Source organism: Oryzias melastigma, linkage group LG4 (assembly GCF_002922805.2).
Source record: "Oryzias melastigma strain HK-1 linkage group LG4, ASM292280v2, whole genome shotgun sequence".
NCBI lineage: Eukaryota > Metazoa > Chordata > Actinopteri > Beloniformes > Adrianichthyidae > Oryzias > Oryzias melastigma.
Window position 1 is genome coordinate 13,239,392 of NC_050515.1, and position 26,410 is coordinate 13,265,801.

General features: G+C 34.7%; 2 protein-coding genes and 1 non-coding gene across 4 annotated transcripts in view; 1 reads left to right on the forward strand and 2 right to left on the reverse strand.

The window, feature by feature from the left end:
- Positions 1-401: 401 nt before the first annotated feature.
- LOC112150715 lies at positions 402-5,675 on the reverse strand. Its single transcript, XR_004947755.1, has 3 exons — positions 5,143-5,675; positions 2,899-3,062; positions 402-1,297 (listed from the first exon to the last, which is right to left on the reverse strand). It is a non-coding gene; the product is annotated as an uncharacterized LOC112150715 (transcript).
- A 2,258-nt stretch (positions 5,676-7,933) lies between these two features.
- mpv17l2 (MPV17 mitochondrial inner membrane protein like 2) lies at positions 7,934-15,637 on the reverse strand. Of its 2 annotated transcripts, XM_036211538.1 has the most exons (8): positions 15,420-15,637; positions 15,153-15,210; positions 14,734-14,753; positions 14,353-14,573; positions 12,452-12,613; positions 12,047-12,123; positions 9,775-9,903; positions 7,934-8,832 (listed from the first exon to the last, which is right to left on the reverse strand). In XM_036211538.1, the coding sequence occupies exons 4-8, from the start codon at positions 14,540-14,542 to the stop codon at positions 8,731-8,733; spliced, it is 660 nt and encodes a 219-aa protein (XP_036067431.1). In that variant the 5' UTR covers positions 14,543-14,573; positions 14,734-14,753; positions 15,153-15,210; positions 15,420-15,637; the 3' UTR covers positions 7,934-8,730. The 2 variants fall into 2 exon arrangements, with proteins under 2 accessions (XP_036067431.1, XP_024135028.1); XM_024279260.2 differs by lacking the exon at positions 14,734-14,753 and having other exon boundaries at positions 15,420-15,633.
- A 2,552-nt stretch (positions 15,638-18,189) lies between these two features.
- Positions 18,190-26,410, forward strand: part of rab3ab (RAB3A, member RAS oncogene family, b) — a 22,248-nt gene continuing 14,027 nt past the window's right edge. Inside the window, exon 1 of the mRNA XM_024278942.2 lies at positions 18,190-18,272. The gene's annotated coding sequence lies outside the window, so the exon portion shown is untranslated. The remainder of the gene's footprint in view (positions 18,273-26,410) is intronic.

Below are 26,410 nucleotides of genomic sequence, written 5' to 3' on the forward strand. Positions count from 1 at the left end.
CTGGGCTCTGGGCGATCCGTGTGGGGAAACTCTGGCATGTTAATGCGTGGTTGAAGGAGTGGCTCTCCTGGAAGTAGCTAAAAGGTTTGCATAATATAAAACTAGAGACAGCACGTCCTGCAATATACAGGAAATCCAGAAACACATCAGATAAACTGCTTAAGTTTCATACTCAGGTTGATACCAATTGTCAGTGATTCTTAAAAGCACTAATTCACTGACTCAGACACCTCAGCAAAATGTGTGGCAAAATCCCTGTGACGTAAATTCATAATGACAGTCTGCTCAGTCATCAGCTAAATTGGATGTTTAAGTAAAGTGGCAAAGCAGCTTTTCTGCAGCAAATGTGTAAAAAAGGCAGAAGAACCAAAAACAAATGATTAAGAAATTAATGAGTTATTTAAAGCAAAAATCCTCCACTGGCTGAAAACATAAACTAGCAGCTTTTAAAGAAATAAACACATTTCCAAAAGACAACAGGAGCTTTGTTTTGCATTCCATCTAAAACTTTATTGACACTAAAAAAGGCGTAACACTGCCAATATGGAGACTTGAACAAGGTGGACCGGAGCTAAATATTCTCTTTATAGAACAGGATTTATCGTTAATGCAACTGAAAACAATAGGATAAAAGTGAGTGATTACAGAAATCAAATATGATTCTAGTTAGTGCGTTTACTCAGCATTTATTTAGATTTAAAATTTGATTTTTTACTGCAATTATTCAGAAATCATTTTTTTTAAATATAACTTTGCCAGTAGTTAAAAAATGAATTTAATAATCAACACTCCGACAGTGGAGAACATATTTTTATATCCAAATCGCTCATGCATTTGCAAACTTTCAATTATTGAAATATTTTTGGTGCTGTTGACTGAATTTTAAAGTGAAAATATCCAAAAACTGTCATAAAATTATAATTTTTATATTATTTAATTGTTTTTATCAATTGAACACAAAGTTAAATGCAACAATATTTGTAAAGAAAATATATATATATATATGTTTTTCCTTTTAAACCAAATAAAATCGAGCAAAATATTGTTTGTAATCACTATTTTGATTTTGATTTACCAGCAGCAGAGAAACAAGTCAAAGCAGAAGCAGGAATGTTCCCCTTGCAATGACAAAAGTGCAACAACAATGTGAACTGAGAATGGGAATGTCTGCTGACTGATGTCCAAAATATTTCTGGAGATGTCCAGAAACATCTGATCCACCCTGCAGACTGGACAGATCTCCTCGCCGCCATCATTTGGAGTAAAGGGCAAATGGAGACTCTTCATTCACCTTGCCCTGAAAAGGACAGAAAAAAAAAGGAAAATCAAGTTAAAAATCTTACACCACATACAATTTATTTGTAGTGCACCATCTATGGGGAGACACTAGAATCACAGGGAAAATTAAACATTATTAAGGATTATCAATGGAATTTATTCTAGTTTGGCAGCCCAGACAAAATAGTTTAAAGAGCCGCATGTGGCCCAAGGGCCGTAGTTTGCCCACGCCTGGATTAGATCCTTAAAAACTCCCCAGACTGGTTCCAACTGGTCTGGAGTGGGTTAATGTAACAATGCATTCATCAATTTGTCGATAATAAGGCATACAATAATAACATAATGTAACAGTTTAAAAAAAATAATGTAGTGTAGACTAAAAGTATACAAATAAAACTTAATTGAGTATGAAAGGCGTTCCCCCTTTTGAGCTCTTGTGATAGTTCAAAAGGGGGAACAAGCAGTTGTAGTTTTACATTAAATACTACAAAAGTACAGTTTAACCAAAGGCTTAAACCTTTTTTTGGTTGTAATTATGTCTTAAATAAATCTCAAAAAGCGCATCCATCCACTCTATATCAAAAAATTCAATCAAAAAGGCCCCAAAAAGTAAATAAAGAGCAAATAAAACAATTCACTGCAGAAAGACGGGGATTAAAAGACTTCTAAAAAAAAGAGGGAATCATGGAGGTCTAAAGTTAATTCTTCTCTATGCAATTTATCCTCAAAAAAAAAAAAGAAAAAAAAAAAACACCTTCAGGAAAAATCTCCTTGGTTCGTGACTAATCCTTCAAAGAAACAGTCACACAAACACACCAAACTGCATGACCCTCTCAGCAGGGAAAATCAAGTGCCTCCATATTCCCAATCAGTGTTAACAAGCTTTGCAATGCTGAATTTGATTATCTTGAACTTATCAGGCTGGAAGAAGAATATTTGAATCCAAAATGAGTTTCTCTCTTCTGTGTGAAATACATTTACACCAAACAAGTGAATTCTACATCGATAACAGAGAAAGCGTCTATTTTAATGTCGTTTTTAAAGGCTGCCGAGTAGTTTATTAACCCTGGCAGTTAGCTTTTAATGTTGTGTGATGACTTTTGCTAAATCAGCTGTTTACTTCCCAGCAGGGAGGTTTCTTTTTGCTACGTATGCTCTATCTGTGCTTACATAAAGTGCACTCTAACCAGTCACCTCTAAAGTATTTTTTATAAAGTTTGTTCAATTGTGTTCTTAAAGTATATTTATTTGTCATCCTTTTCACTAATCAGAATGTAAAGATCACATTTTATCACTTTCTGTGGTGGAAATCGTGTGAACGCTCGAGGATGCTGACAGTTTGAATTTTCGGTGACAAACTGATGGAAGGTTTGATAAGCGTCTCGTTTGTGGAGTAAAAAGCTCAGTCAGGGCACGCTTGCCACACAGTGAGACATTCTTTTTTTAGTCATACTTCCTGTTTACAAAACTGCAGCACAAACCGCTGAGAGAAAAAGAGAGAAATATCTACAAGATAAAAATAAAGTTGAAAACACTAACACTCAGACAATGCTTCTAAAATCTTCTTTATTTTTTTTTGAGCTTCCTGTTTGTGGAAACAACATCCGTTTCCTCACTCACCATGGGCACATCTTCAAGCCTCTCAAAGTTGGATCTTGGTGACTGGATACATTTTACTGCCAGAACCACCACCGTCAGGCCGAGGACGATGCAGAAGAGGGAAATGATGGCTATGAGGCCGGGGTTTGCCGCCAAGTCACCTTTGATCCGGATGGATGAGGAAGCTAGTTTCAAGACACATAAGGAGAAATATTACTTTTTTTCTTACAAACTTGAGGAATTTTTAGATTGTTTTATTTGATTATCCTGATCCACTTGCAGCTTTTCTAATGATTTTGATTCCAGTTTATTGCAAATGTTTTGACTGCCAAAATATTGTTCACTATATAGTGCATTCGCCATTGTGTACTGCTGTCCGAATCCACAATTCCAAAATCAAGAGCGCTAGAAATTTCCCAGAAGTCTTTGAAAAAAACTAGCATGCATTGATGCTTGCTACATTAGCGAATATAGACCACAATGCATTGCAGTTGAACTTTTTGTGTAAAAAACATGTGTTTTAATGTAATTTTTTAATAAACCATCCCCATTTTCATCATCAGAAGATGCAAAATATTCATATTGATTCGATTTGTGAAATTGGTGACGTCATATCTGGTGTTTAGAAAAACGAAAGTAAAGTAGTGAGTATGGTGTCCGAATTGCTTTTAAAATCCAGGGCACTAGATAGTTTTTTAGTAGTTTGGGTGAGAATTCAGACATAGCCTTTGTTTCACAATAATTCATTTATATATTTATGTATTTATAAATTTCTTTCGTACAATCATTTCCACTCATCTTTTAATTATGATTATTTACTTTTTAGCCAAAAACAAAACACATTTATGGTTTTTTATGCAGTGGGTCTTTAGAAATACAATTCTGGGTTGTGGTCGGGACTGTTGGCCCAGAAGAACCCCCTCCCTCGTTGGTGCATTCACACCGGCTGCATGTGGCCCATGAAGAACCTGCTCTATGTGGTTTTATGAAGCCGGTGGTTTTCACAACGGACCAGCACCAAACCACCAAACACATAGGTAGCTGCAGGGAGGAGATCTTTCTTCTCTTGTGTTTTTACTGTTTACCAGCGCTCTTCCACCACCTACACTTGGAAGAGACTCGGTGCGCCAAGTCAAAGTGGTGTAAACCCCACAAATCTTGCTCCAGACCTTTTGCTTTCATAACCCTGTTTCCTATAAATGTCCATATTGGTATCCTATTAATCCAACTGGACACAAACCACAATTTTTAACTCTCCTTTGTGATCATGTTTTGAAAAGGACACTACCCACACATCTCTGTCAAATCCAAGTTCCTGATTGGTCACAGGGCTGTCCTGCAGCAATTCAGGGTGAAAATGATCAACCGTTTGATCAACAAACACCCAATTAGTACATAGAGCCCGCGACTTGACTCAAAAACTTGCATTGCAAAATTCTGGTCTACACATTTGCCTAGACTTTTTGCTGAAAGTGGCCACTAAAACATGAGCCGCTGTGTATGCACGACCTTACGTTAAACAAACGATTGAGAAAAAGACAAAAGGCAGCTGTCTTAACCTCTAGGCCACAGCAGACAACTGACATTTCCTCTCAGCTGTAGCACTTTTATTCAAACATATCAGCGTTTTTGACACCCATATGTGACACAACAAAATTACACTTTGGACGAATGGTTTTGAACGCGCTAGAACTGCGATTTGTACGCAATATGACGTCGCTTTTTACGCCCGTCTTGGGACAACACAAGACGGTGTATATTACGCGCTACTTTTGAAATGTGTTATCGTATGATCACCAACACGCCGTTTTTTACACCACTTTTTTGGGCGGTTTTCGCTTGCCATATTCAACTGGATTGATCCAATATTGCTTACATTAGTCTGAGCATTTTCAAGCATCCGGTTTTCAGATCAAATCCGATTTGATCAAGAAATACTAAGAAATGCAGTTTTAATCAGAATTTTTTTTCATTGAGGTCAGGAATCTGCAACTCCAAGCCTCGTGGACCGCAGTGTCTGCATGATTTCCAGATATCCAAGCCCTACTCCTGGCTGATTACCTGGTTCAGGTGTGTCCAGCCAATGAGAACATGCCAGAGCAGGGTATGCGGCCCTCGAGGCCGGGAGTTGCCTCTCTCTGGTCTATACAGTATACTTACTATGAGAAAAATACTATGAGAACATATTAAAAACACAAAAAATAATATTTTAATTGGGATGAGTTTTTATACAACTTTCAAACCTGGCCCTAAACATGTTCTTACCTTGGCTGGTTGTATGTACGGTTGTGTTTGTCGCCACATTTGGTGTTCCAGGTGAGGCCGTGTGTTTCTGGGTAACTGTCTCATTGAGTGTTGCTGTGATCAGAGTAGTCGGAGGACGAGTGCTCGGAGTGGTTTCAGCTGTTCCCAGTGTTCCTGGGGGGGTTGAAGCTGCTTCAGTGGTGACCCGCTGAGTTGTTGTTTGATTCTGAGTTGTGCTGCTGTTGGATGTTAAAGTTGATATTAAAGTGGGAGCAGTTGTAGGTTTTGCCTGTTCAGCTGTAGTGGAACCATTAGAGCCTGGAAAACACAATAAATTAGCATAGGAGTCAGATTATAGCATTGTGAAAAAAAAGGAAACTCAGAACGCTGTAGAAGACTGACGACCATGACCAGCTTTTCCAACCATCTTGTCTATTGATTGGTTTGCTCCCAGCTCCAAAAAGCTTTACAGTTCCTTTGACCCAACTAATTTAAGTCACAACTAAAATTTACTTGAATTGTTTGCTGCTTTACCGTTTAAAAGACCCAATCTAATGAAAATTGTGTTTTTGGTCTTTTTGATTCTTGTAGCATTTTTCTCAAATCGTGATGAATCAAAAGCAAACAAATTATATCCGGCCTTCCAGATCATTTTATTTTATTGTTATTAATGGCCCGATGAAATCTTGAGCTCATTTCTAACTTATATGATTTTGACAAAATTTATGTTTATGGAGAGTAAAATATTGAAAGTTATTTAAGGTTTGGGTTAATTTATTTTGAAATATTATTCCTGCCTTTTTATTATTCATAATTATGTTAAAAAGTTACCTTTTTTAAATAAAAAAATGGCATTCTGCTAGCTTATTGGACTATTTTGGCATTTACTTAGATTTGTTAGGCTATTTTGGAGCTTCATCCTAGCTGTTTTAGCTAATTTAGACTTTTTCAGGTTTTTTTAGGCTACTTTGAAGTTTAGCTAATATTTCAGCTATTTTAGGCTGCTTTGGCTAATTTAGGTTTCTTTTAAAAACATTTTTAAAGCTGTTTTGTAGTTAGGCTAATATTTACATGCTAGCTGTTTTCGCTAATTTACTTTTTTTTCTTTTTTTTAGACTATTTTGAAGTTTAGTTATTTTTCCAGCTACATACTAGCTGTTTTGGCTAACCTACGTTGTTTTTAGGGCTATTTTGGCATTCAGCTAATATTTTAGCTAGCTATCAGCTTCAGCGTTTTCAGCTATTAACTTCAGCGTTTTCAGCTATCAATGTCAGCACCTTCAGCTATCAGCACTTCAGCCACCAAATTCAGTTTACAGCATTTACACCAGCATTATCGCAGGTAGTGCTAAATATCTAGTTCATAATTATGTTAAAAAGTTACCGTTTTAAAGTTTTCAAATTTAGTTTTAGAGCGTTTCAATAAATGTTTATTCTGTCCGGCCCGCGACCTGAGGTGTGTTTTGGATCTGACTACATTTGTAGCACTGCTACTGTTATGTTGGGGTTGTGAGGGGTTGTAAGCTAGCAGGAGAGCATGTAAAACAAAGGGATGATGGGAAATGAGAGTCGGCTTACTCCACACCAACAGTCCCGCCCACAACTCAGAGGCAAATTTTTGAGGAATTCTTGCTGCTCTGCAGAAACTAGTCCTGGAAAACAAAACATTTTTTACATTTTGAAAATTGAATAATAATAATTAAAAGACCTCTGGGAATGCTTTAAAAATAGATCAAAAGATGATTTTAGTGGGACTTGAAGGCTTTTGACTGTTCTGTACAGTTGAAATTAGAGCTGGTGATTTGTCAAACTAAAACTAAAACTAAATATTGCAAACACATGTAAGTATAGTTAAGGTCAAAAGCAGTCACTAATACACACATTTATATTTGTTTAAATACATGATTGTGTGCCACAAAAGAAATGCGGGTAAATTTCAGAAGGCAGAGGGGGGTAGAATCATAAAGCAACAAGATGCTGAAAGTTTAAAATCATTATTTTTAGGTGTAAATGTTAGTCTAAAGGGGCGGGGCCTGTCCTCATGCACACTCAAATGTTACAGACATACCTGTTGGCGCCAAAAATCTTCACAAACAAACTTGCCAACATGTTAACAATACAACTACAGTTCCCATGCAGATATTTTTGCATACAAACCAACACATGTAAAGCATTTCATTCAGTCACGCATATTATTTGTGCAAAGATGATCTGATACCTGTGCTCAGGTGAGTGTTTATGTGCTACTGAGGTGAGTGCCAGTCAACAGGTAATCATGTTGACCCCCCAGACTGGGGCCAGCAGGAGCAGGGTCCCCCAATGCCACAGAGCAGGGAGGCAGAGGAGCACAGACAGTAGAACGCCCCCCCCCTGCCGCGCCAGGGGGCCCCCAAGGCCAAGATGAGAAGCCCGCCACCATCCAGGAGTTCTTAGCATCCCCTAACCCACCCCACGCTCCAGGCAACCACCCACGGGAGGTCCAGAAGAGAGCAAGGCAGGGGTCACCCACCCCCTTCCAGGAGGAGGACGTCCAAGGGAAGTGGGGGTCCCCTAAAAGTGTTGTAATGGAGAGGCCCAGCACTCGAGGTGAACCCCGGGTTATGGTCCTGTCAGAGACAGACCGCCGGACCCAGGAAGCCAGCACTCAGGAGACACGGGCGCCTCTGCTGAGGGCCTAGTTCCCCTCACCAGGGATGGGTAGGGGACAGAAGAAAAAAAACTTTCTTTTAAATACTCCTTTTTTTGCTCTGTTTTCTATTACTTACAAATAAAGACTTTAAATAGTAAAGAAAAATACAAACTTCAACGTCAGTGACTTTAAAAGAAGCCTTTAATGTTTCCCTCTAGTTCTATATACATACAAAGATGCAGCAGATGCACTCTGGATCTACTCAGTAGTTATTTCTTTTTTTTACGCACATTTGCACTTGTTGCTGCAGTTAAATCAACTTTTCAAATCCCTAAAAATGATCAAGTAACAATAAAGTCGTGCCCTGAAACAGTCATAAATTAGATATAGAAGTATAAATTAGGTCAAAACTACAGTTTCACTGTAGAGTTTACAGGAAAAAAAGGTTTTCCTGCTTTTAGCCAAACAGGAGTAAATATTACATTTATCATGTTTGACACGACTAAACAAAGAATCAACAACATTTACATTCTGAAACACTGAATAACACATTTGATTGATTTAAGAGGTGAATATTTGGCATGAAAATAAGTCCAACATGAGGATACATTTAAGGCAAAGTTTACACAACCTACGTCACAATAAAACTCGTCATGTTTGTGTCCAAAAATTACACAAAAATGACTCATTTGAAGGTTTTAGGAAGAACTTGTTTTTTTGTTGACCTCCTTTAGTACCATTATAACTTTTTAGAATGTAAAGGAGAGCAGCTGAGGGCAGTGAAACGGCTTTGTGTCCCTGAAGTCTTTCAGACATAATAAATAGGAAACATTGAAATTCCTCCTGGATGATGGTAAAGTGCTCCAACACTTCCACCTGGAAGATCCTCAGCTCCTCCGATAAACTAATAGTTCTGTCAACAGTCTTAAGGCATTTTCCAAGAGGAAATCTTTACATTAATAACAGCATAAAGGTCAAAGCTAAGCTTCGTCATCCAGAGGTTTGGTCGTGTGATGCTCCTCCTGCTGTGAGTCTGCTGAGCTTCTGTCAGACTCGGTCCCTTCAGCATCCTTTAACTCATCCTGTCAACACAACAATCAACAAAATGATCAATATCACTTCACTTTACGCTCAAAGAATCTAAAACCAGGGCACTTTTGTGAGCTGAGTAGAAGCTACATGGTGAAGGATAAAGATAAGCCATGTTGGAAAAAAATAATTAACAGTCTGATGTGCCAAAACTTAAACAACCATACTTTTCTCTTGTTGCCTTTTTATTAAAATCTATCAATTTCAATCCAATCACCTTTGAGCTCGAGTTTAGTTCAAGTCGGCAGGTTACAAGTCTAAATGTTTAATATTCATTTTATTTAACTGAAAGGAGCAGAATAAAAAAACAAATATGAAATTATGATGTCAATCTGCTGTCAGAATTTTTTTTAAATCTCAAGTTGGAATGAAGCATCTATGCAATCAAGAAAAAAATAGTTTTTATTATTCTATCTGCATTCACAAAATATAAAAAAAGTATTTAACCAAATAGCATAAGTATAATGTTTTTAAAAAGCACTTAATAAAATAAAACAACTCCTTTTCACAAATCTAATGGATCATTAATTATCTTTTTATTAAAGAACAGCAGGAGACTTTAGTCACTTCTTAACAAAACTGCACTCTTTATAAATCTATACAGAAATATGCCAAAAAATAAATACTGTTATGACCAAAAACATGAAGAAATTCTTACTTTGTTAAAGTCAAATTAAAAGTGAATTTCTTTACAAGTTAAAATGAGAAACTTCATTAAATGAGGTTATATTTTGAGAAAAATCCATGTGAGTTTTTTTTTTTTTTGCTGAATTAAGGATTCAGTGTTTATATCATTTCAAGTCAACTATTTTGATGCTGGTTTAAAACACTATAATTTAAATTTATGTTAAAGAGTTTACTGAGGTCATAAAAATACATTGTCATCGAAAAATAAAATAATAAATAACATGTTAAACCCAAAGTGACTCACTTACTCTGTGTTTGAGGTAGGAGAGATACGTGTCCCATCCTAAAGTGATGAAATTGATGTACACCACACGAAATTTGGGCGACAGAAAATAGAAGTTGATCATCTGAGCTGCAGGCCAAACGCACCAGTCCGCCTGTCGGGAGGAAAAATGGGAACGCAGATGAAGAGGCCAGATAGGAAATCAAAAAGGTCAAAACTTTAGAAAAAAATCCTACTAGAAACAAAAAGATAGATGCTTTATAAAATAATCTCCTTCAGTTAAATGTTCTCTCTGTGCTGCACACTTACACACATATCAGGATAAATCTTGATTCCTGCATCCGTAAAACCAATGATCGGAATTTTGGTGAATGTGGCCGTTGAGTCAGAAATGAATTCTTTACATGATATTTTTCCCACATTAAAAAAGTACATTCAGACTATTTAGATCAGCCAAAGTAGATTTTATCAATGCTTGTTTCTTGAATTAAAATAGATTGATTTCTTTTTTTGGAATGAATAAAAACAAGCTTATAAAACTTCCTTTCAAAATAAAAGACTTCCTGTGCCAAAAACAATGACCTCAGTCAAGATAATGTGAAAAGTTATAAACAAAAACGACATTTTCTCTTGTTATATCCTATAGCTCTACTTTGGTGTCATCTTTCATTCGACTTCCTTCCTTCGTTTGTGATCCAACAGAAAAAGCATATAAAGAACAAATCTATTTTAATAACCCTCCCGACAGGACAGCAACTAACCACTATTGTGCAGCATAAGATAAAACATAGAAAATAAACTTAGAAATCAGAAAATATAAAAAAAAAAATTCCAAAATTTTCTTAGTATTTGAAATGTGTGCATTTTGGAGGAAGTGTAGAATGGAAAAGACTTCCGGATGTCAGCAGGGATGCAAAAACCTTATTTAGTTTACCTTATTTCTAGGTCAGGGGTCAGCGACCTTTAACATTGAAAGAGTTCGAAAAGTTAGAAAAATACACTTTATTCATGTTTTGTGGCTATTAAGCCATTTATTTATAAAATATAGCTTTGAAATTGAGTTTTTCTATATATAACAAATTTAACTTTTCACTTTTAAAAAGAAGTTCCTTTCAAAATAAAACACATCCTGTGTTTAACCAGATCATCCAGCTGCAGCAGATTTACTTTAGTGAAAAATTAGATTTTATTTGATTGACTTTTGTATTCCTTCATCCTTTTTCTTCTTTTACTATTTAATAAAACATGACAACAATGGTGTAGAATCTGAATTATTTTAAAAATCTATTCATGTAAATGCAATAAAACAACAAACCACTCTGACAGCAGATTAAACGTTTTACTATCATTTTAATCAGTTAGGCCTATCTGACATGTCAACAATCTAAATACAAATTATTACTTAATTAATTAGTTGAGTTTTAAGTTTGCTTCAAAGCCAAAGAGCCACAATGGAGGAATTAAAGAGCCGGATATGGCTCCGGGTTGCAGACCCTCGGTCTAGGTGCACCTCAGCCACACTTTTATCAACTTAACTCATCAAAATTAAGTAACCCTTACTTTGAAAAAAAAAAAAAAACTAACATTTTTTTTCCCTTCAGCCACTATGGAAAGCTAAAAGAGCCACATGTGGGTTTGAAGCCTCAGGTTACAGACCTTCTCATGGTTTGAACAAATCTGAGCGTTCTCAAACAAAACATGAGGAAAACCTTTTCAAACTAGAGATCAACAAGCTGTAAAGAAGAAAGAAAAAAAAGTAGAAAGTAGAGAGTGTAATGTCTATAAAAATCCTGAGTTATCCTTTAACACAGAAGCTCCAGTTGCTTCAGCAGAGGTGCTGGTGTGGGTTGAAGCCCTTTTTTCCACCAAGTGTTTGCGTAACGACTCTAAAGTGAGGACTTGTGTGCGACTCAGGCAGCACATCAGCTGATTGTACTGCCCAATTTTTCAAATGAATTATAAAGGGGAGCGTAAAAAAATTAACCAACAATGCCAGCTTTTAAAAGAGAATTACAGCAAGATTGTGATCTTTTAATGCTTTTTAATTTTTATATTTTTACTTGAGTCTGCACTTGGTTCAAGTCCTGAATTTCTTAACTGACTTTATCTTCATTGAGCTTTGCAAAATGTGTCCATCTGAAAACAACGGCATAAAAAAACTGGGACAGGAGGCAGCTGTAAAGGCACAACAGACGGTAGCGAATCTCATTTCGCGCCTTCAGAAACGCTGAGCTGTGATGAGGAGACATAAAAGGCGAGCACAAACGTTCTGATGTTCACGTCACAAAGTAACTTGCCTTGTAAAATTCCCAGAACTTGTCTTTAAACTCCGCCCATCCTTGGGATAAAGTGTGACCCTCCAAGAGATCCATACCTGCGATAAACAAAGCTGTGCGTCAGTGTCGCTGCTTATTAAAACCCACTTCAGATAAAAGGAGAAACAAAAGCAGAGATGAACTCATAAACTTGACCAACTTCAGTTTTATCAAAGTTGTCCTTTGAGCCTCGTTTAAACCTCACGAGTGTTTTGTCTAACCTCACCCAGAGAATTTATGCACAACCTTTGACTTGAAGCATGCTTTCTTGCAGGTGTGAGTCATTCAGGAAGGATTTTTTTCCTGTACAAATGTCACTGAGTTTGCACAAACACAACAGCAGGAAGGTGAGATTGAAACTTTTTTTTCCTATTTAATTCATCTTACCTAAAAAATACCACAGTCCCATCGTTGGTGATGCAACCATCTGATCCACCAGAACCTTCTTGGTCAAAGTCTTCCAAGCCTTCCCCACATACACTCTGTCCAGCCAAAGGTACCAGTAGTGCAGCAGCGGACCCAAGGAGCAACCCACCACAAACATGCGTCCTGGAGGGGTAACGGAAGGAGAGAAAACAAATGAATTCAAACATTACTCACAAAAAGAATCAACTTTGTGGTAAATATGAACAGTTCAGGCACACTGACAGTATTTCCCTGATTTATTTCATCTTCAAAAATGACTTGTGAGCAAATCAAATGGACCGTTTCAGGTCATTTTATTGCTTTATAGTCATTTTCAGTTGTTTTTAAAAAATATGAAGTCAGTTTGTTTCCCATGTATCTTACAGGTTTGAAAGTTTTGCAATAGAAAGATACACAATGTGTAGCAGGACAACAGCATTACGTTCCGACATGAGCCAATAAGTGGGATTTGGTGACATCTAGTGGTGAGGCAGCAGAATGGAACTCATGTTTTTAAAGCCTTCACTATGGTGGTCCTGAAGGGTGAAGTACACCAACAAATTACAAAAAAAAACGTATTAAAGATAACAGCAATTCAAAATCAAAAACAAGTAATAATAAAAACAACAGCATTAAATATTATTAAAAAAAACTTCCAGAAACCAAAACACACTTCCCAAAAATAAATGAATGAATGAATAAAAAATAAATAATAGTTAAAAAAAGTTTCCAAATTTAAAAAAAAAATTATCAAAACTGTGTTTCAGTGCAATAGTTTTGTGGATAACTAGCTTAAGAAAACCTTTGAAAATAAACAATAAATACTACAAAAACAACATAGATTATTGTATTTTATATTTTATGCAATAATGAAACAAACTAGACTGCACAGTCTGTTCTATTCAACACAAAACAAGAACACTTGCCTACTCTTGCAGCCAAGTGTTCACACTAAACCCCAGGAAGAAAAAAAACTCATAAATAACTTGATTTCAAAAAGATTTATTCAACCATTCATAATCTAATGCAACAATCATAATTTATAGATTTCATCAATTTAACTCCAGATAATCTATTGAACACCTATTCTTTTGTGAAAGAAAAACACTTTTCACAAAATGAAAGACGTAAACTGAACAAAGATAAAAACAACACTAATAAAAATCATAATTTGTTCCATTAAAATTAACGGAAAGGGAAATTGATTAATTGATTCAATGAACTGACATTGAATTTCTAAGTAAAAATTTAATCTAGAGAAATAGTTTTTTACGAAATCCATCCCAAAACTCTTATCTTTAACTATTTCAAAACTTCTCTAAAAACTTTCTACAGTGTTTATGTGTTCATACGGATGTTTAGCCTTTTTCTTAGTAGTAAACATGTGAGGCTAGACTGTTACTGGATGCCAGGTTCTCACTCCGTTTCATCTCAAAGGAATTCTGTCAAGTTCAGGTCTGGATTCGGAGAATGCTAAATTTGGATCATTTCACAGAACAATGCTGGAAAAAACTGCACTCCCAGGAACACCCCTATCTGTAACAAATGTTTATAGAAGGAGTCTGCATGTGCAGAATTTGATTTGCATATGGTCATAAAAGTGATGAGAAAAGTGTAATTTATTTATTTAAATAAGGGAGAAAATACTTTTGCCATTTAAATTTTGCACATAACTATTATTCTCTCATGAATAAAAATGTGTAAATCAAATTAAAACAATTTTAGTACTTATCCATCTGCTGGTTTTGATAATTGCTAGCTAAATTATCTTTTGTCTCTTTGCTTTTACTTAAATTAACATAAAAAAAGCCTTTATTTTCTGCTCATATTGATTTTTCTTTTATGAAATCCCTTTAGAGTGATCGTTTTTCCACCCTACTCACCTGTTCTTGACCAGTCTCTGATTCTGTCAGGTTTCCTGTGGTTCTCCCGGGTCTGCTGCAGAATATCTCCCAGCGACAGCATGACTCCTCCACTCAGGGTGTTAGTGAGCAGCAGGTACCGGCCCTGGAAAAACGGCCTCCAGGAGAAGCGGATGCGGACCAGAAACTCTTTACCCGCACGAGGAAGCATGGTGATTGGTCAGCAGACGAAAATCTGGCATCTGTGTAAACAAAAAAAGTGCTGCTTTTGAAAGATGGTTGGTCACTTATAATGTACATGTATGTGTTTTAATTTGCAGGAAACATTTGTGAGTTCAAGGAAAAAAACAAAAAAGTTACATTTTACCATAACATGCAACAAGTTAATAATCATTTTGTTACCATCTTAGAAACGCCGTAGGCTGAAAAAAAGAATTCCACTGGATTAAACTATTGAAATACCAAATCATTAACACTATTAAGTCATTTGTTTTTAAAGAAAACTCCTTATTTTAAAATAACATTTTGTTTCATTTTTAATTTTCCAAAATTTTCAGCTTTATTCTATTTCATTCAAGTTTTATAAAACCTTTTCATAAGAAAACAACATTTTTAAATGAACTAGAAAACTAAATTATTTTATATTTTTCAAGAATTTGGCTCCTCTCCAGAAATCAACACTAATTAAAGCATCAGAACTTAAAGATCATGTGATCTCTGAATTTAATTATTTAAAATGTAAATGTCATTTGCAATTGTGCAAAGATCAGAGATTTAATAAGCAGCAGAATTAAATTAGCTTTGATGAGGATACGTCTCACCTGCAAGACTCATAGAGGTCAAAAGAGGGTCTTCTTCTTCAGCTGGTCTTCAGAATCTCTAGGGTTCAAAGTTCACGCAGTCAGAATCGGTTTAATGTTATTTTTAAGCTTAAAATGAGCCGTTTATATGTTTAAACCATTTAAATAAAAATAAACAACGTATCTATGAGCAGTCTTCAATAAATTATCTAGTTGTAGCTGTAATACTTTCATTTCTCAATGACTCTGCTAAAGTAGTAGCATCAAGTCACGCGGCTATAAACAAACCTGAGCAGGTGTCCCGCCAAAACCGGTCTCTTTAAAATTCCTTTCTTGGTCTAAAACAAAAGTCAAAAATAAGTCTTCTCATTCACGTTAAAATGTAACTGCGAACACAGCCGGCAGAATGCAATACAGTGCAATCACGTTGAGGACGGAAACGTCAGTTTAGCTTCAATGAGTTGAACAGTCGGTTAAGTGAGAGTGCGCCCCCTGCTGCTCTGGAGGAGTACCTGCACCGCTCGAAAAGAGACGTAGAATTTTCCACGCACGTGAGCCTTGAGCAAATGTATTTCCCTCGAGGGTAGCTTCTCATTAATTACAAAATGTATGTTTTGCTGACACATTTCAGTTTATTTAGTAAGGTACAAATGAGAGCTCTGACTTTTCCTAACAATTACATATACTGCCACCAAACATCAATCTAAGAATGAGTTTTTAAAAATATTTTATATTTCTTATATTTTTATATTTGATTTAAACTCAGATTTTTTTTTAAATATTACTCTTTAATGTTCTTATATTCGATTTTTCTAAGACTTACTTCCCATGTGTCCTAGTGTTTCTCAGTAAGTCCTGTCATGCATAAAGTGGTACTTCAATTGTTTCGCCCTGAGGGTCAAAAGGTTAAAAATTAACCCTAACTTTAAAATCGAGTCTGCATCACACATTTTTGCAACTACCAAATTACTTACCGTTTTGCTTTAGTGTTATGCATTGTGATATCTCCAATCCGTTTTTAAACCAATAAAATAAATGACTTATGTCCTTCTTTGATGTAACTTCTGTTTTGCCCATAAACGTATAATAATGTAAAGCTTTTATTGATTGTTAGCAATTTTAGCAATATTGTTTATTCAATTGATGTATTTATTTGAACTGTCTTGTGTCAAATTTGCTATTACTATTTTAAAATACATTTTTAAATTTCCAATAGTGGCAAATCAACTTCATATGATCTGAATGTAGAGAAATATCTTAACAAATGCGTTTTAAACGCTACCTGCAGAACTCCCAGTCATATTTCTTTACAATTGAACTTTTCAACCGTTATATATGGTCAATTATTAAGTTTATTCTGAACCCTGGAGGCTACTATCTTCCAATAATACTGCAGTAATATTTCTTACATTTGTCTTCATAAGGCCTGTGTCTGCTATTGTGGAAATGGCAGGAGTGGTTACTGCTGACCTCCTGATCAATAATTCAGGCTCTCCGGCAGAGCTCATCCATAAGAAATGAGCCGTTCAGTATTTGAGGTAAAATGTTTCAGGACTCCTGTTGCAGCTCCTGATTGGTCTACGGAGCTTTCAATCACTCGCGGTGGCTCTAAAGACCGCCCACCTGTCCTCCGGTTAGCAACGCCTCATGAAGCGTTCGCTTTCAGACGGAAACCGGAAATGAACTTTCATTTGAAAATAAAAGCATGCTGAACCGCATTTTGATCATTAACCAATAATAATATTAATAATAGTAATTATTATTATACATAATTATAGATGATTAAAGACATTACTCTGCTCCACCAAACATGTTGTTCTTTTATTCAATCGAAAGCCACTTTGTCAGCAATAATTGCATATTTTTTTCGTAATATCTTACTAATATTTTACTAATAGATCACAAGGCGAATGTTGGGAGTTAAATTATTTTTGCTTCAAGGATCCACATATTATTGAATAGAAAGCAAACCAAAAAACATCAACTATCAGATGGAGATAATTGTTTTCCTCATCCTTCGAAAGGATTAATCACTAAAACCTGTGTAAATGCTTCCTGATTTGATTCTTTGAATCATCACCTATCGACATCTGAATGTTGAGCACACTATAAAAATACTACAATCCCCCCTCCCCCCATAGAATAAGTAAAAAAAGTCTTAAAATGTAAATACATAAACAAATAATAATGAAATAAATACACAAACAAATAAATCCATTAATAGTATTAGAATAATGGCTTTACCACGAATTCTTGATTTTAATAAAGTCACTACGACATGTTTTCCCCCAAACTAAGATTGATTTTCTATCGAAAACTTTCTTAATAAGATGTTTCCTGTTGCAAGACAAAAAATTAAGACAAATTTATCTTGAAAGAAGGGTCTTTTTAATTTCTTGAGATCCAGTTTTTGAAGTGTACTTCGTGTTGTCATGATTGTCCTGTTGATTTTTAATACTTTATTTAATTATGAAACTTTTTTTTTTAAATTCACTTTGATTTGGTCATAAACTGAGAGTTTGTTTTTTTGTGTACATTTATATAAATCAATGGTCGTGACTCTTCCTTTCATTTTTCATTTTTTTTTTTGGGGGGGGGGGCATTTCTGGGTGTTTAATTTTTTTTTTAGGAAATTACCTTGCACATAGGATTGCATATATTTCTTTTTACTATACATGCATAGAAAAATAGTTAAAAATAAAAAAAATCTATGCATGGTAAGTCCTTGAAAGGCTTATAAGTCATATGTAAAGAGCTCTTCTAACTCTGATTATGTTATAAATGTATTAAACTAAAGTAAAATAATAATATTAAAAAACATGTAACAGCAATAATAATAACAATAATAATAATAGTAACATTAATAATAATAATGATCATAATTATTATTTTAAATTTTAAATAACAAACATTTACATTTACGCATTTTTAGCTCACTGTCAAAGCAGTGAAAGGACATTTTATAGTCGCCACTTAAAAAACTAAAATGTGCACACAGGCCTAACGCAATAGGCACTGTGGAACTTTTATTTTGAAAATCTAAACCGGATGTCTTGTTTCGCAACATTTGTGGTTCACCAGTGGAGGTGTTTCTGCAGGTCCTGGACGCGGTGTACAGCAACCGGATAGAAATCTGCAAAGGTGGGTTTTTATCCTCTTTTTTCTCGCCACACTAACATTTATCTACAATTCATTTTCACGTGTAGAACATCTTGTTTTAACACGAATTAATTCATCTGTTTCGATGCGAGAAAAAAAGGGAACAGGCCATCGGCAGAATCTGCTTTCTGTAACAGCTGTTTCCATTGTGGAGCCCGCAGAGCGATGTAAAAACGCTGAGCAGATGGAGGATGTTGCTGATGAGGATTCCTCACATTTTCTCTGGGACTCGTGGCTTTTCCTGCAGGAGGAAAGGCGTGTCACGTCAGACAAGGAAAAACGGGTCCAGACAGATCTGAGGCGGAATCCAATGAAACGAACCACATCATCATCCTGTCATTTCTGCTTTAAATAAACACAAATCATTAGTGAAACAGAAAGACATCCACCCTCCATGCTCTACTGTAGGCCTTGAATTGCTGTCTAATTCAGGAAAACGTGAGGTGAAACAGTCTTCATTCAGATTGTGGACAAATTCTCCTAAAAATCACGTGACTGCACACATGCATAGTATGTAAAAACAGTTATACTTTCGCCATCTTGATATTTTGATAGTAAATTAATTTAAAAGATTGCCTCCATTTCTGCAGAAACCTTTGAAAATAATCCTCTGCACAACTGATTTCTAGGCCTTATTTAGCCTCAAATGGCTACATCCTTACTCAATGGGGCAGCACTCCTAGTGTGAAACAGCATCCGACCATGTGCTTCACACAATGTAGACTAAGCGCTCGGATTGCTTTTCTGAACAATTAGTACAAAAAATGGCCCTTAAAGTGCCTTTCATTGTGAGTAAATAAGATGCAGAAATGTCCTGGTTCATTCCACGCTGGCCTGAATTCACCTGCAGACTGCTGCAGCAGCAAGCATCATTCATATCGTGCCCACTCTCCTTCCTTCTTGCTCTTTTTTCAGTGCAGGGGGGGAAAGAAAATGAAGACGGGGCTATTTTTAGCCTCCCCTTTTCTCATCTGCATCCCCATGTTCCCTATGAGAAGGAGGAACGGAGGAGAATGATGGAGCGGGACAGCAGCTGAGTGGCCATCCTGCTGTCTGTCTGCTTTTGTTTATTAGTAGTTTTACAATCCCGGCTGGTTAGTGGCATAGTAATAATTGATTTGTCGAGGGGGAAGATAGATATTTAGCCGTGTGGAGTTAAAGGGGGTTGTGATTTATTGTAACTACTCACTTTCTAATGGTCATTTAGCTGCTGCCTGGTCCAGTTTTACTGTCCCAGTTTAATACTTTGGCATCTGCAAAATGGGAAAATCTCAACAGTGAGAGCACAAACAAACGCGAACAGTTAAGTATTTGTTTGCTTTTAAAAATAGTGCTGCCACTAAATCACCAATTATTTTATCCGATTAGTCGACTAATCAGGTAATACACAAGGTGGATGTTAAACACATATCTTAACCATCATTAGCTTTAAACTAACTAAAAACTAGATACATTCACACTAGCATTATCTGTGAAAAGGCTAGTGTGAATGCTGTAGGCTGTTAGCCAAAGCAGCTAGCATGTAGCTGAAAAATTAGATTAACGTCAAAACAGCCTAAAAAACAAAACAAGCCTAAATTAGCCGAATTAGCTAGCATGCAGCTGAAGTATTAGCTCAACTCCCAAACAGCCTAAAAAAATACAAAAAAGCTTCTGTTAGCCAAAACAGCTAGCATGTAACTAAAATATTAGCTCAACTCCAAAATAACCTAAAAAAAAAAAACCTAAATTAGCCAAAATAGCTAGCATATTACTGAAATGTTAGCTAGACTCCAAAATTATCTAAAAAACTGAAAAAAAACCTAAATTAGCCAAAATAGCTAGCATATTACTGAAATGTTAGCTAGACTCCAAAATTATCTAAAAAACTGAAAAAAAACCTAAATTAGCCAAAATAGCTAGCATATTACTGAAATGTTAGCTAGACTCCAAAATTATCTAAAAAACTGAAAAAAAACCTAAATTAGCCAAAATAGCTAGCATATTACTGAAATGTTAGCTAGACTCCAAAATTATCTAAAAAACTGAAAAAAAACCTAAATTAGCCAAAATAGCTAGCATATTACTGAAATGTTAGCTAGACTCCAAAATTATCTAAAAAACTGAAAAAAAACCTAAATTAGCCAAAATAGCTAGCATATTACTGAAATGTTAGCTAGACTCCAAAATTATCTAAAACAATGAAAAAAAATCCTAAATTAGCCAAAATAGCTAGCATATTACTGAAATATTAGCTCAACTCCAAAATTCCCTAAAAATTATTTTTAAAAAATCCTAAATTAGCCAAGAAAGCTAGCATGTAGTTGAAATATTAGCTAAATTAAAAAACAGCCTAAATAACAAAAAACGCTTTAGTTAGCCAAGAAAGTTAGCATATAACTGAAACATTAGCTAGACTCCAAAATTCCCTAAAAAAACTATAATAAATGCCAAAATAATCCAAAAAGCTAGCAGAATGGCATTATAACTTTCAACTTTACTACACTCTGACTCCATATATTATAAAGTAACAACTATTAAATTAGTCGTCGACTATTTAAATAGTCGATTATTCGACTAATCGTGGCAGCCTTATTTAAAAATTAGCACATTTTTCTTTAAATTTAGCTCAATTTTACAATATCCAACAAGAAATAATACTTTCTTTTCTTAACCAAACATCAGAAAATATTCTTGTTTGGTTCAGTACTTTGATTTTGCCTTTATTTAAAGCATGATACATGTTTGCACTTAAAATTTAAATAAAGTTAGCTTCACATAGGGGTGTAACAATTAATCGATGAATCGATTTATATTCCTTCAATTCAATCATATTGGTCTGTCTGAGTGTAGTTGTTAATCAAATCGACTTATACCGGTATAAAATCGTTTCAAAGTCAAATAAATTGATTATATTGATGTTGGAAAATACCAACCGCAATTTATGATAAACGTAAGCGTTACCCACCTATGAGTACAACACTTGCAGGTAGAAGTCTTAAAGTACAAATATTGGCTAAATAGTGTCTCTTTGTGAAACGTTAATATTAATCTTTGAGGAATTATTATTGTTATTCCTCTAAGATATTCCCAGTTTTGTTCTGTTTTAAGGCTGTATTTTCTTTTTTGAATCTAAAAATTAAGCTGAAATGATTAATTAATTTATTTTGAAAGTCCAAATGCAGTGTTGTGTCCACTGTTAGTTGTATTTGTTTTTCTGTAGATAGTTGCTATTTTCCCGATGAGGACTTTTGCACCGCTCCTCTCTGGTTCTGCCAGACCATTTTTAAGAAACCGTACATTGATCGGGGTAAATCATCACCAAGACATTTCTTTTTCTTCTTGGTGTTCTTGTCCTGTTGCATTTTCTCTGTCGATGTCAGATTAGTGCTATGAAATACAGGAGGCTTTATGGTCGATTGAAGCAGGTTCTGGGGCTGCTAAGACAAGCCCAAACCACCACACATCCTCCTCCATGCTTGACAGCAGATCTCAGGTTTTGTGTTGATATCCTTTTGATGCTTGTGTCATTTAACCTTTCCAGGAAACCTTTACGTCTTCATTGTGCGCTGAGATAAATCCTGACATTTTACCATTCCAGCTGATTAAAGGCTGAACTTTAGCCTATTTACTCATGAAGAATAATCATTATCTTAACATTTATTCTTCAGCCCTGATCATTCTAAGAAATACGACACTACAACAACAACTGATGACCTTTTTCATCATATTTATTTTGTATTCCAAACAGGTTTACTCTTGTTAAACCAACTAAAATCCCAAATATTTATAGAAAATGAAATTTTCTGCTTTTGTTTCATCAGTCTATATTGAAATATGTCATTTTTGATTAACTGATTTGATTTATTTCAAGCATTAATTATAGACAATACAAGAAAACTAAATCAAGCTGTATCAACTCATTACAGAAATGATAAAATGCATTGATTCATGAAAATAAAACACTTAAGTCACATTTGATTATTAACTAAAGTCAAATATTTTTCTCCCGAAACAGTGTTTGAGTGAATTGTTAATTTCCAGGATTTCTGCGTCAAACTGGGTTTTTTTTGTGAGCATCTTTGGAAAACAATGCGATGACAGTTTGGTTGTTCGCCCCTGAAGAAGACAATGATGAAGACATAACTGTTTTCTGTCTGCCTCTGATTTACAATGAAACTTTATTCACTTAATCTAGGATCCCCTAAAAATTATGGCACTCCATCAATACCAAAATACTACATCAATTTGCTTTGGGTTAAGAAGTTTACTATTTTATTATTTGTTTAAATATTAATTTCTTTTTACATTTCTATCCAAAACCTTTATCTGTTTCAGAAAAACAGCTTTCACATTATTAGTGTTTGACACTAAATAAATTAAAACAATATACTGTAATTGATGCTATTAGGATTTTATTATGAAAACAGTTTTTCTTGCCTAAAAAACAGGAAATCCCTTTAATGGAATATCTATTTAAGTATTTGTTGTTATTGCATCTTCTAAGCACAGATCAATTTGATTGGATTCATTGATTTCTTTGGGTAAAGTATCGTCTTGTAAAATCAATCATGTTCAGCTGCTGCAGCAACACTCGGATCAGATCAGTCCGGCCCCTGCAGAACGTAGATCTTCTTCAGCTGACAGCTTTACAAGAGGGCTTGGTGATGTCATCAACCTGCTTTTTTGTATGAATAAAAGTGCCAAAATATATGGAATATTTTTTTCTACTTAAATTCTTTTTGTTTAACCATTTTTTAAATGGATACGTTTGAATTTTTTATTTAGATAAAATAGTTTCCTTTATAAATAATGCATCACGTTGTATTTGGAGATCACAATTTCCGTCAGTTGGTTTTGTTATTTTGTCACCTTAAATTTGGATTATTATTCATCACATCTTTTAATAACGTCATGACCCATTATGCAGTTCTGTCACAAAATGTGAGTGTTAAGAAAATAAAATCATAATTGGCAAGTTAAAAGATTCAATATTTGCTTTCAAAAACTTTTTTTTGCTTTCAAAAAATAATTTTGCGATTTCCACCTAAACGTTTTTAGATGCGCTGTACCTCATCTCGCTTTTGCCCTATCTTTGATTCATAAGCTTCTGTTTTGTGTAAAGTTTGTGCCATCTACAAACCAACATTTTTCATTTTGCAAACACAAACCATAAGGATTTTTTGTTCAAACCATTTTTTAAAATGAAGGAAAAAATGGCTTTCATCTTTACTTTTTTATATTTTTTTAGATTACAGACTAAATAAACTTGAAATGGATAAAATAACACCTGAGATTTTTTTTTATTACCGACATGTGTTTAGTGACCTTTAACAGTTATGCTTTTTTCTCCACTTTTATTCTCTTTTGTAAAAATATACAAAAAAAATCAACTAAATTTGTTTATCTAAATATCATAAATGTTGAAAGTAAATATTTCAAGTGTTATAGTCCTATTTTAAGCAGTTTTTCTAACTTTTGTTGAATTTTTTTTATTTAAAATCTTCATTTAACCAGAGGGGTCCCATTGAGATTTAAAACCTCTTTTCTAATGGAGTCCTGGACAAGAATCAACAAAGATAAATTGAATTTTAATTAATTAAATTACATATAAATTAGTGAATTAAAACATGTACAATTTAACCCTTTAACACCGGATCTCCAGTGTTTATATTTTTTGATTTACTGTAACTTTTCAACCGTTAACACGATCAATGAAATTGAAACAGATTCTGAAGGAGAAAAGCGGCGCCAGTTGTACAGTATATTAAAGATTTTGTGTTAAAGCATCACAGGTGTTAAATGGTTAAAGGAGCTGATGCAATTGCTCGTAATCTAGATTTAGACGGTAAAAAAAAGAAATAAACCCTCAAAAGACGTGAAGTGAATGTTTGCTCCTGACGCTAAAACCCGCTCCATCAAAAGACACCTCGGTTCACTGAGCTTCTCCGTCCAGCTTAGTCTCAGGAATCTTGGTGTCTGCTTTGATAAATCTGTGTCTAGACTCCACTTGAAGCTCCTAGAAACAAATGTACTGATTTTTTAACCTGACAAAAATGAAGCCAATTTTATCCGGATGTGACCTCGATCTTATTATCATGCTTTTATCTCTTCTCATTTAGATGAAGTACATGTTTTAACAGTCTCTTCAATATCTCCAAAACTCTGCTGCAAAGCTTTTAACTGGAACGTTGGGTTCTTGTTCATTTGAGAACAGATTTTAATGTTAGTTTTAGAGCCTTGCACGGACAAACCCCGGCCAGAACTATATTTCTAATCTTTTATCTCCCTACACTCCTGCACATTCCTTGAGCTCCACTGATAAAAATATTTCATGCTTTCCAAAAACTTGTTTTAAAACTGTGTCTTTCTATGGAGTGATTTTTGTGTCACCATACTGCAAGAAAAAGTCATACTTTTGAGATAATAATTTTCTTAATTACAAACAAAAAGTGTTAAGAAAAAAAACATCATTTGTAAATGAATATTTAAAATTTGCTTCCAAAAACTCTTCTTTTTGCTTTCAAAATAATATTTTGTATTTGCAAACTTTTTTTTTTTGCTTTCAAAAATATTTTTGCGTCAGCAGGCTGGCACAAACTTGACACGAAACAGAAGCTCATGAATGCAAAATCAAAGATAGGGCAAAACCGCATAAATATTTTTTGAAAACAAACAAAAAACATTTTTGAAAGCAAATATTAAATATTTTTGTTTGCAAATTAAGATTTTTTTTATCTTAACACAAAATGTTCTAAATTACAAATTGTTTTTGGAAAAAAAAATTATAATTTGCAAATAAATATTTACCATTTGCTTCCTTAAACTTTTTTTTTTGCTTTCAAAAAATATTTTTGCGTCTGCAGGCTAGCACAAACTTTACACGAAACAAGCTCATAAACGCAAAATCAAAGATAGGATGAAAGCGAGATGAGGCACAACACAAATATATTTTGAAAACAAAAAAAAAGTTTTAGAAAGCAAATATTAAATATTTTTATTTGCAAGTTATGATCTTTTTTTCTTAACACTTAACATTTTGTTTGCTATTTAGAAAATCTTTATCTCAAAAATGTAACTTTTTTTGCAACATGGTGGCATAAAAATCACTCCGTACTTTTGAGGTAATCGCTCCTCCATTCTTGAACAGCCTCTCTCTGTCTCTGCAACAGATCGACTCAGTCGAGTGTTTTAAAACTCAAATCAAGACGTTTTTATTTAGAAGAACTTTTAGCTGACTTTTTATCTTTTGCTTGTGTTTTACTGAAGTGCTGAAATGTAAGTTTTAATGGGTTTTAAGGATTTTTATTCTCCAGTTTTAGCCTACCATTGTGAAGCCCTTTGTGAGTCAGCCTCTGTGAAAAGTGCTGTATAAATAAAGATTTACTTACTTACCTGGAAAGGTCAATCCATGTTGTCTGAGTCAACACCCATTGACTCAGACATTTGGAAATTCATATCTCAGCAGCTTTACAATCTCCTGAAAAGTTCTCAAAGATCACTCCGACCATCTTATGATTTATTTTCAAATCATTCCCAGTGGTATTTTGATTATGATTATGCAATTTGAGCCAAAACTTGAAAAGCTTTGTGGTTTTCTAGAACATCGTTTTTGCAGAGTAAGGAGTTTTTTATAAATTCACGTCTGACTTGTGAATTTGGCATGGAGTAACCATGGATTTTCCCCTCCCTGCTGCTAAGAGCAAATAAGATCATTTCAAACTGCATTTTTTCATTTGCTCCTGATTCATGATTTAAACTGGATTTTCATCAGAGTGAGTTTTTCAGACGTAGGGAAGCAAAAAGCACCACATCATCTGCATGGAGCAGAGGTAGAATCTCTCTTTTGTTGGCAGCGATGAGAAAGTCTCTTTATGGAAATCCCAAACAGACCCTGTTTGCAGAGGCTGATAGTGGCCAAAGTTAAGTCTGACGCATTATCAACACTAGGAATCAAGCTCCTGCTGTGTTTGTGAAAGGAACGTTCCTGCGTTTTGTGACCAAACAGAACCTATTTTGTTCTCTTTTAATCCAACTTTACTACAACAGTTTCTGTGAATTCTTATATTTGTTTCTAACAATACGTTACACCTACTTTGTCGGCAGTTTGATTTTGATGCTTAATAATAGCTGCATGCTAG

Excerpts from the sequence above, each read along its gene's own strand:
- mpv17l2 (XM_036211538.1), bottom strand. The coding sequence starts at position 14,542 with ATGCTTCCTCGTGCGGGTAAAGAGTTTCTGGTCCGCATCCGCTTCTCC. Across the intron at positions 9,904-12,046 it reads AGTTCTGGGAATTTTACAAG|GCGGACTGGTGCGTTTGGCC; the intron begins GCAAGTTACTTT and ends TCCTCCCGACAG. Across the intron at positions 8,833-9,774 it reads TCTCCTACCTCAAACACAGA|GATGAGTTAAAGGATGCTGA; the intron begins GTAAGTGAGTCA and ends TTGTGTTGACAG.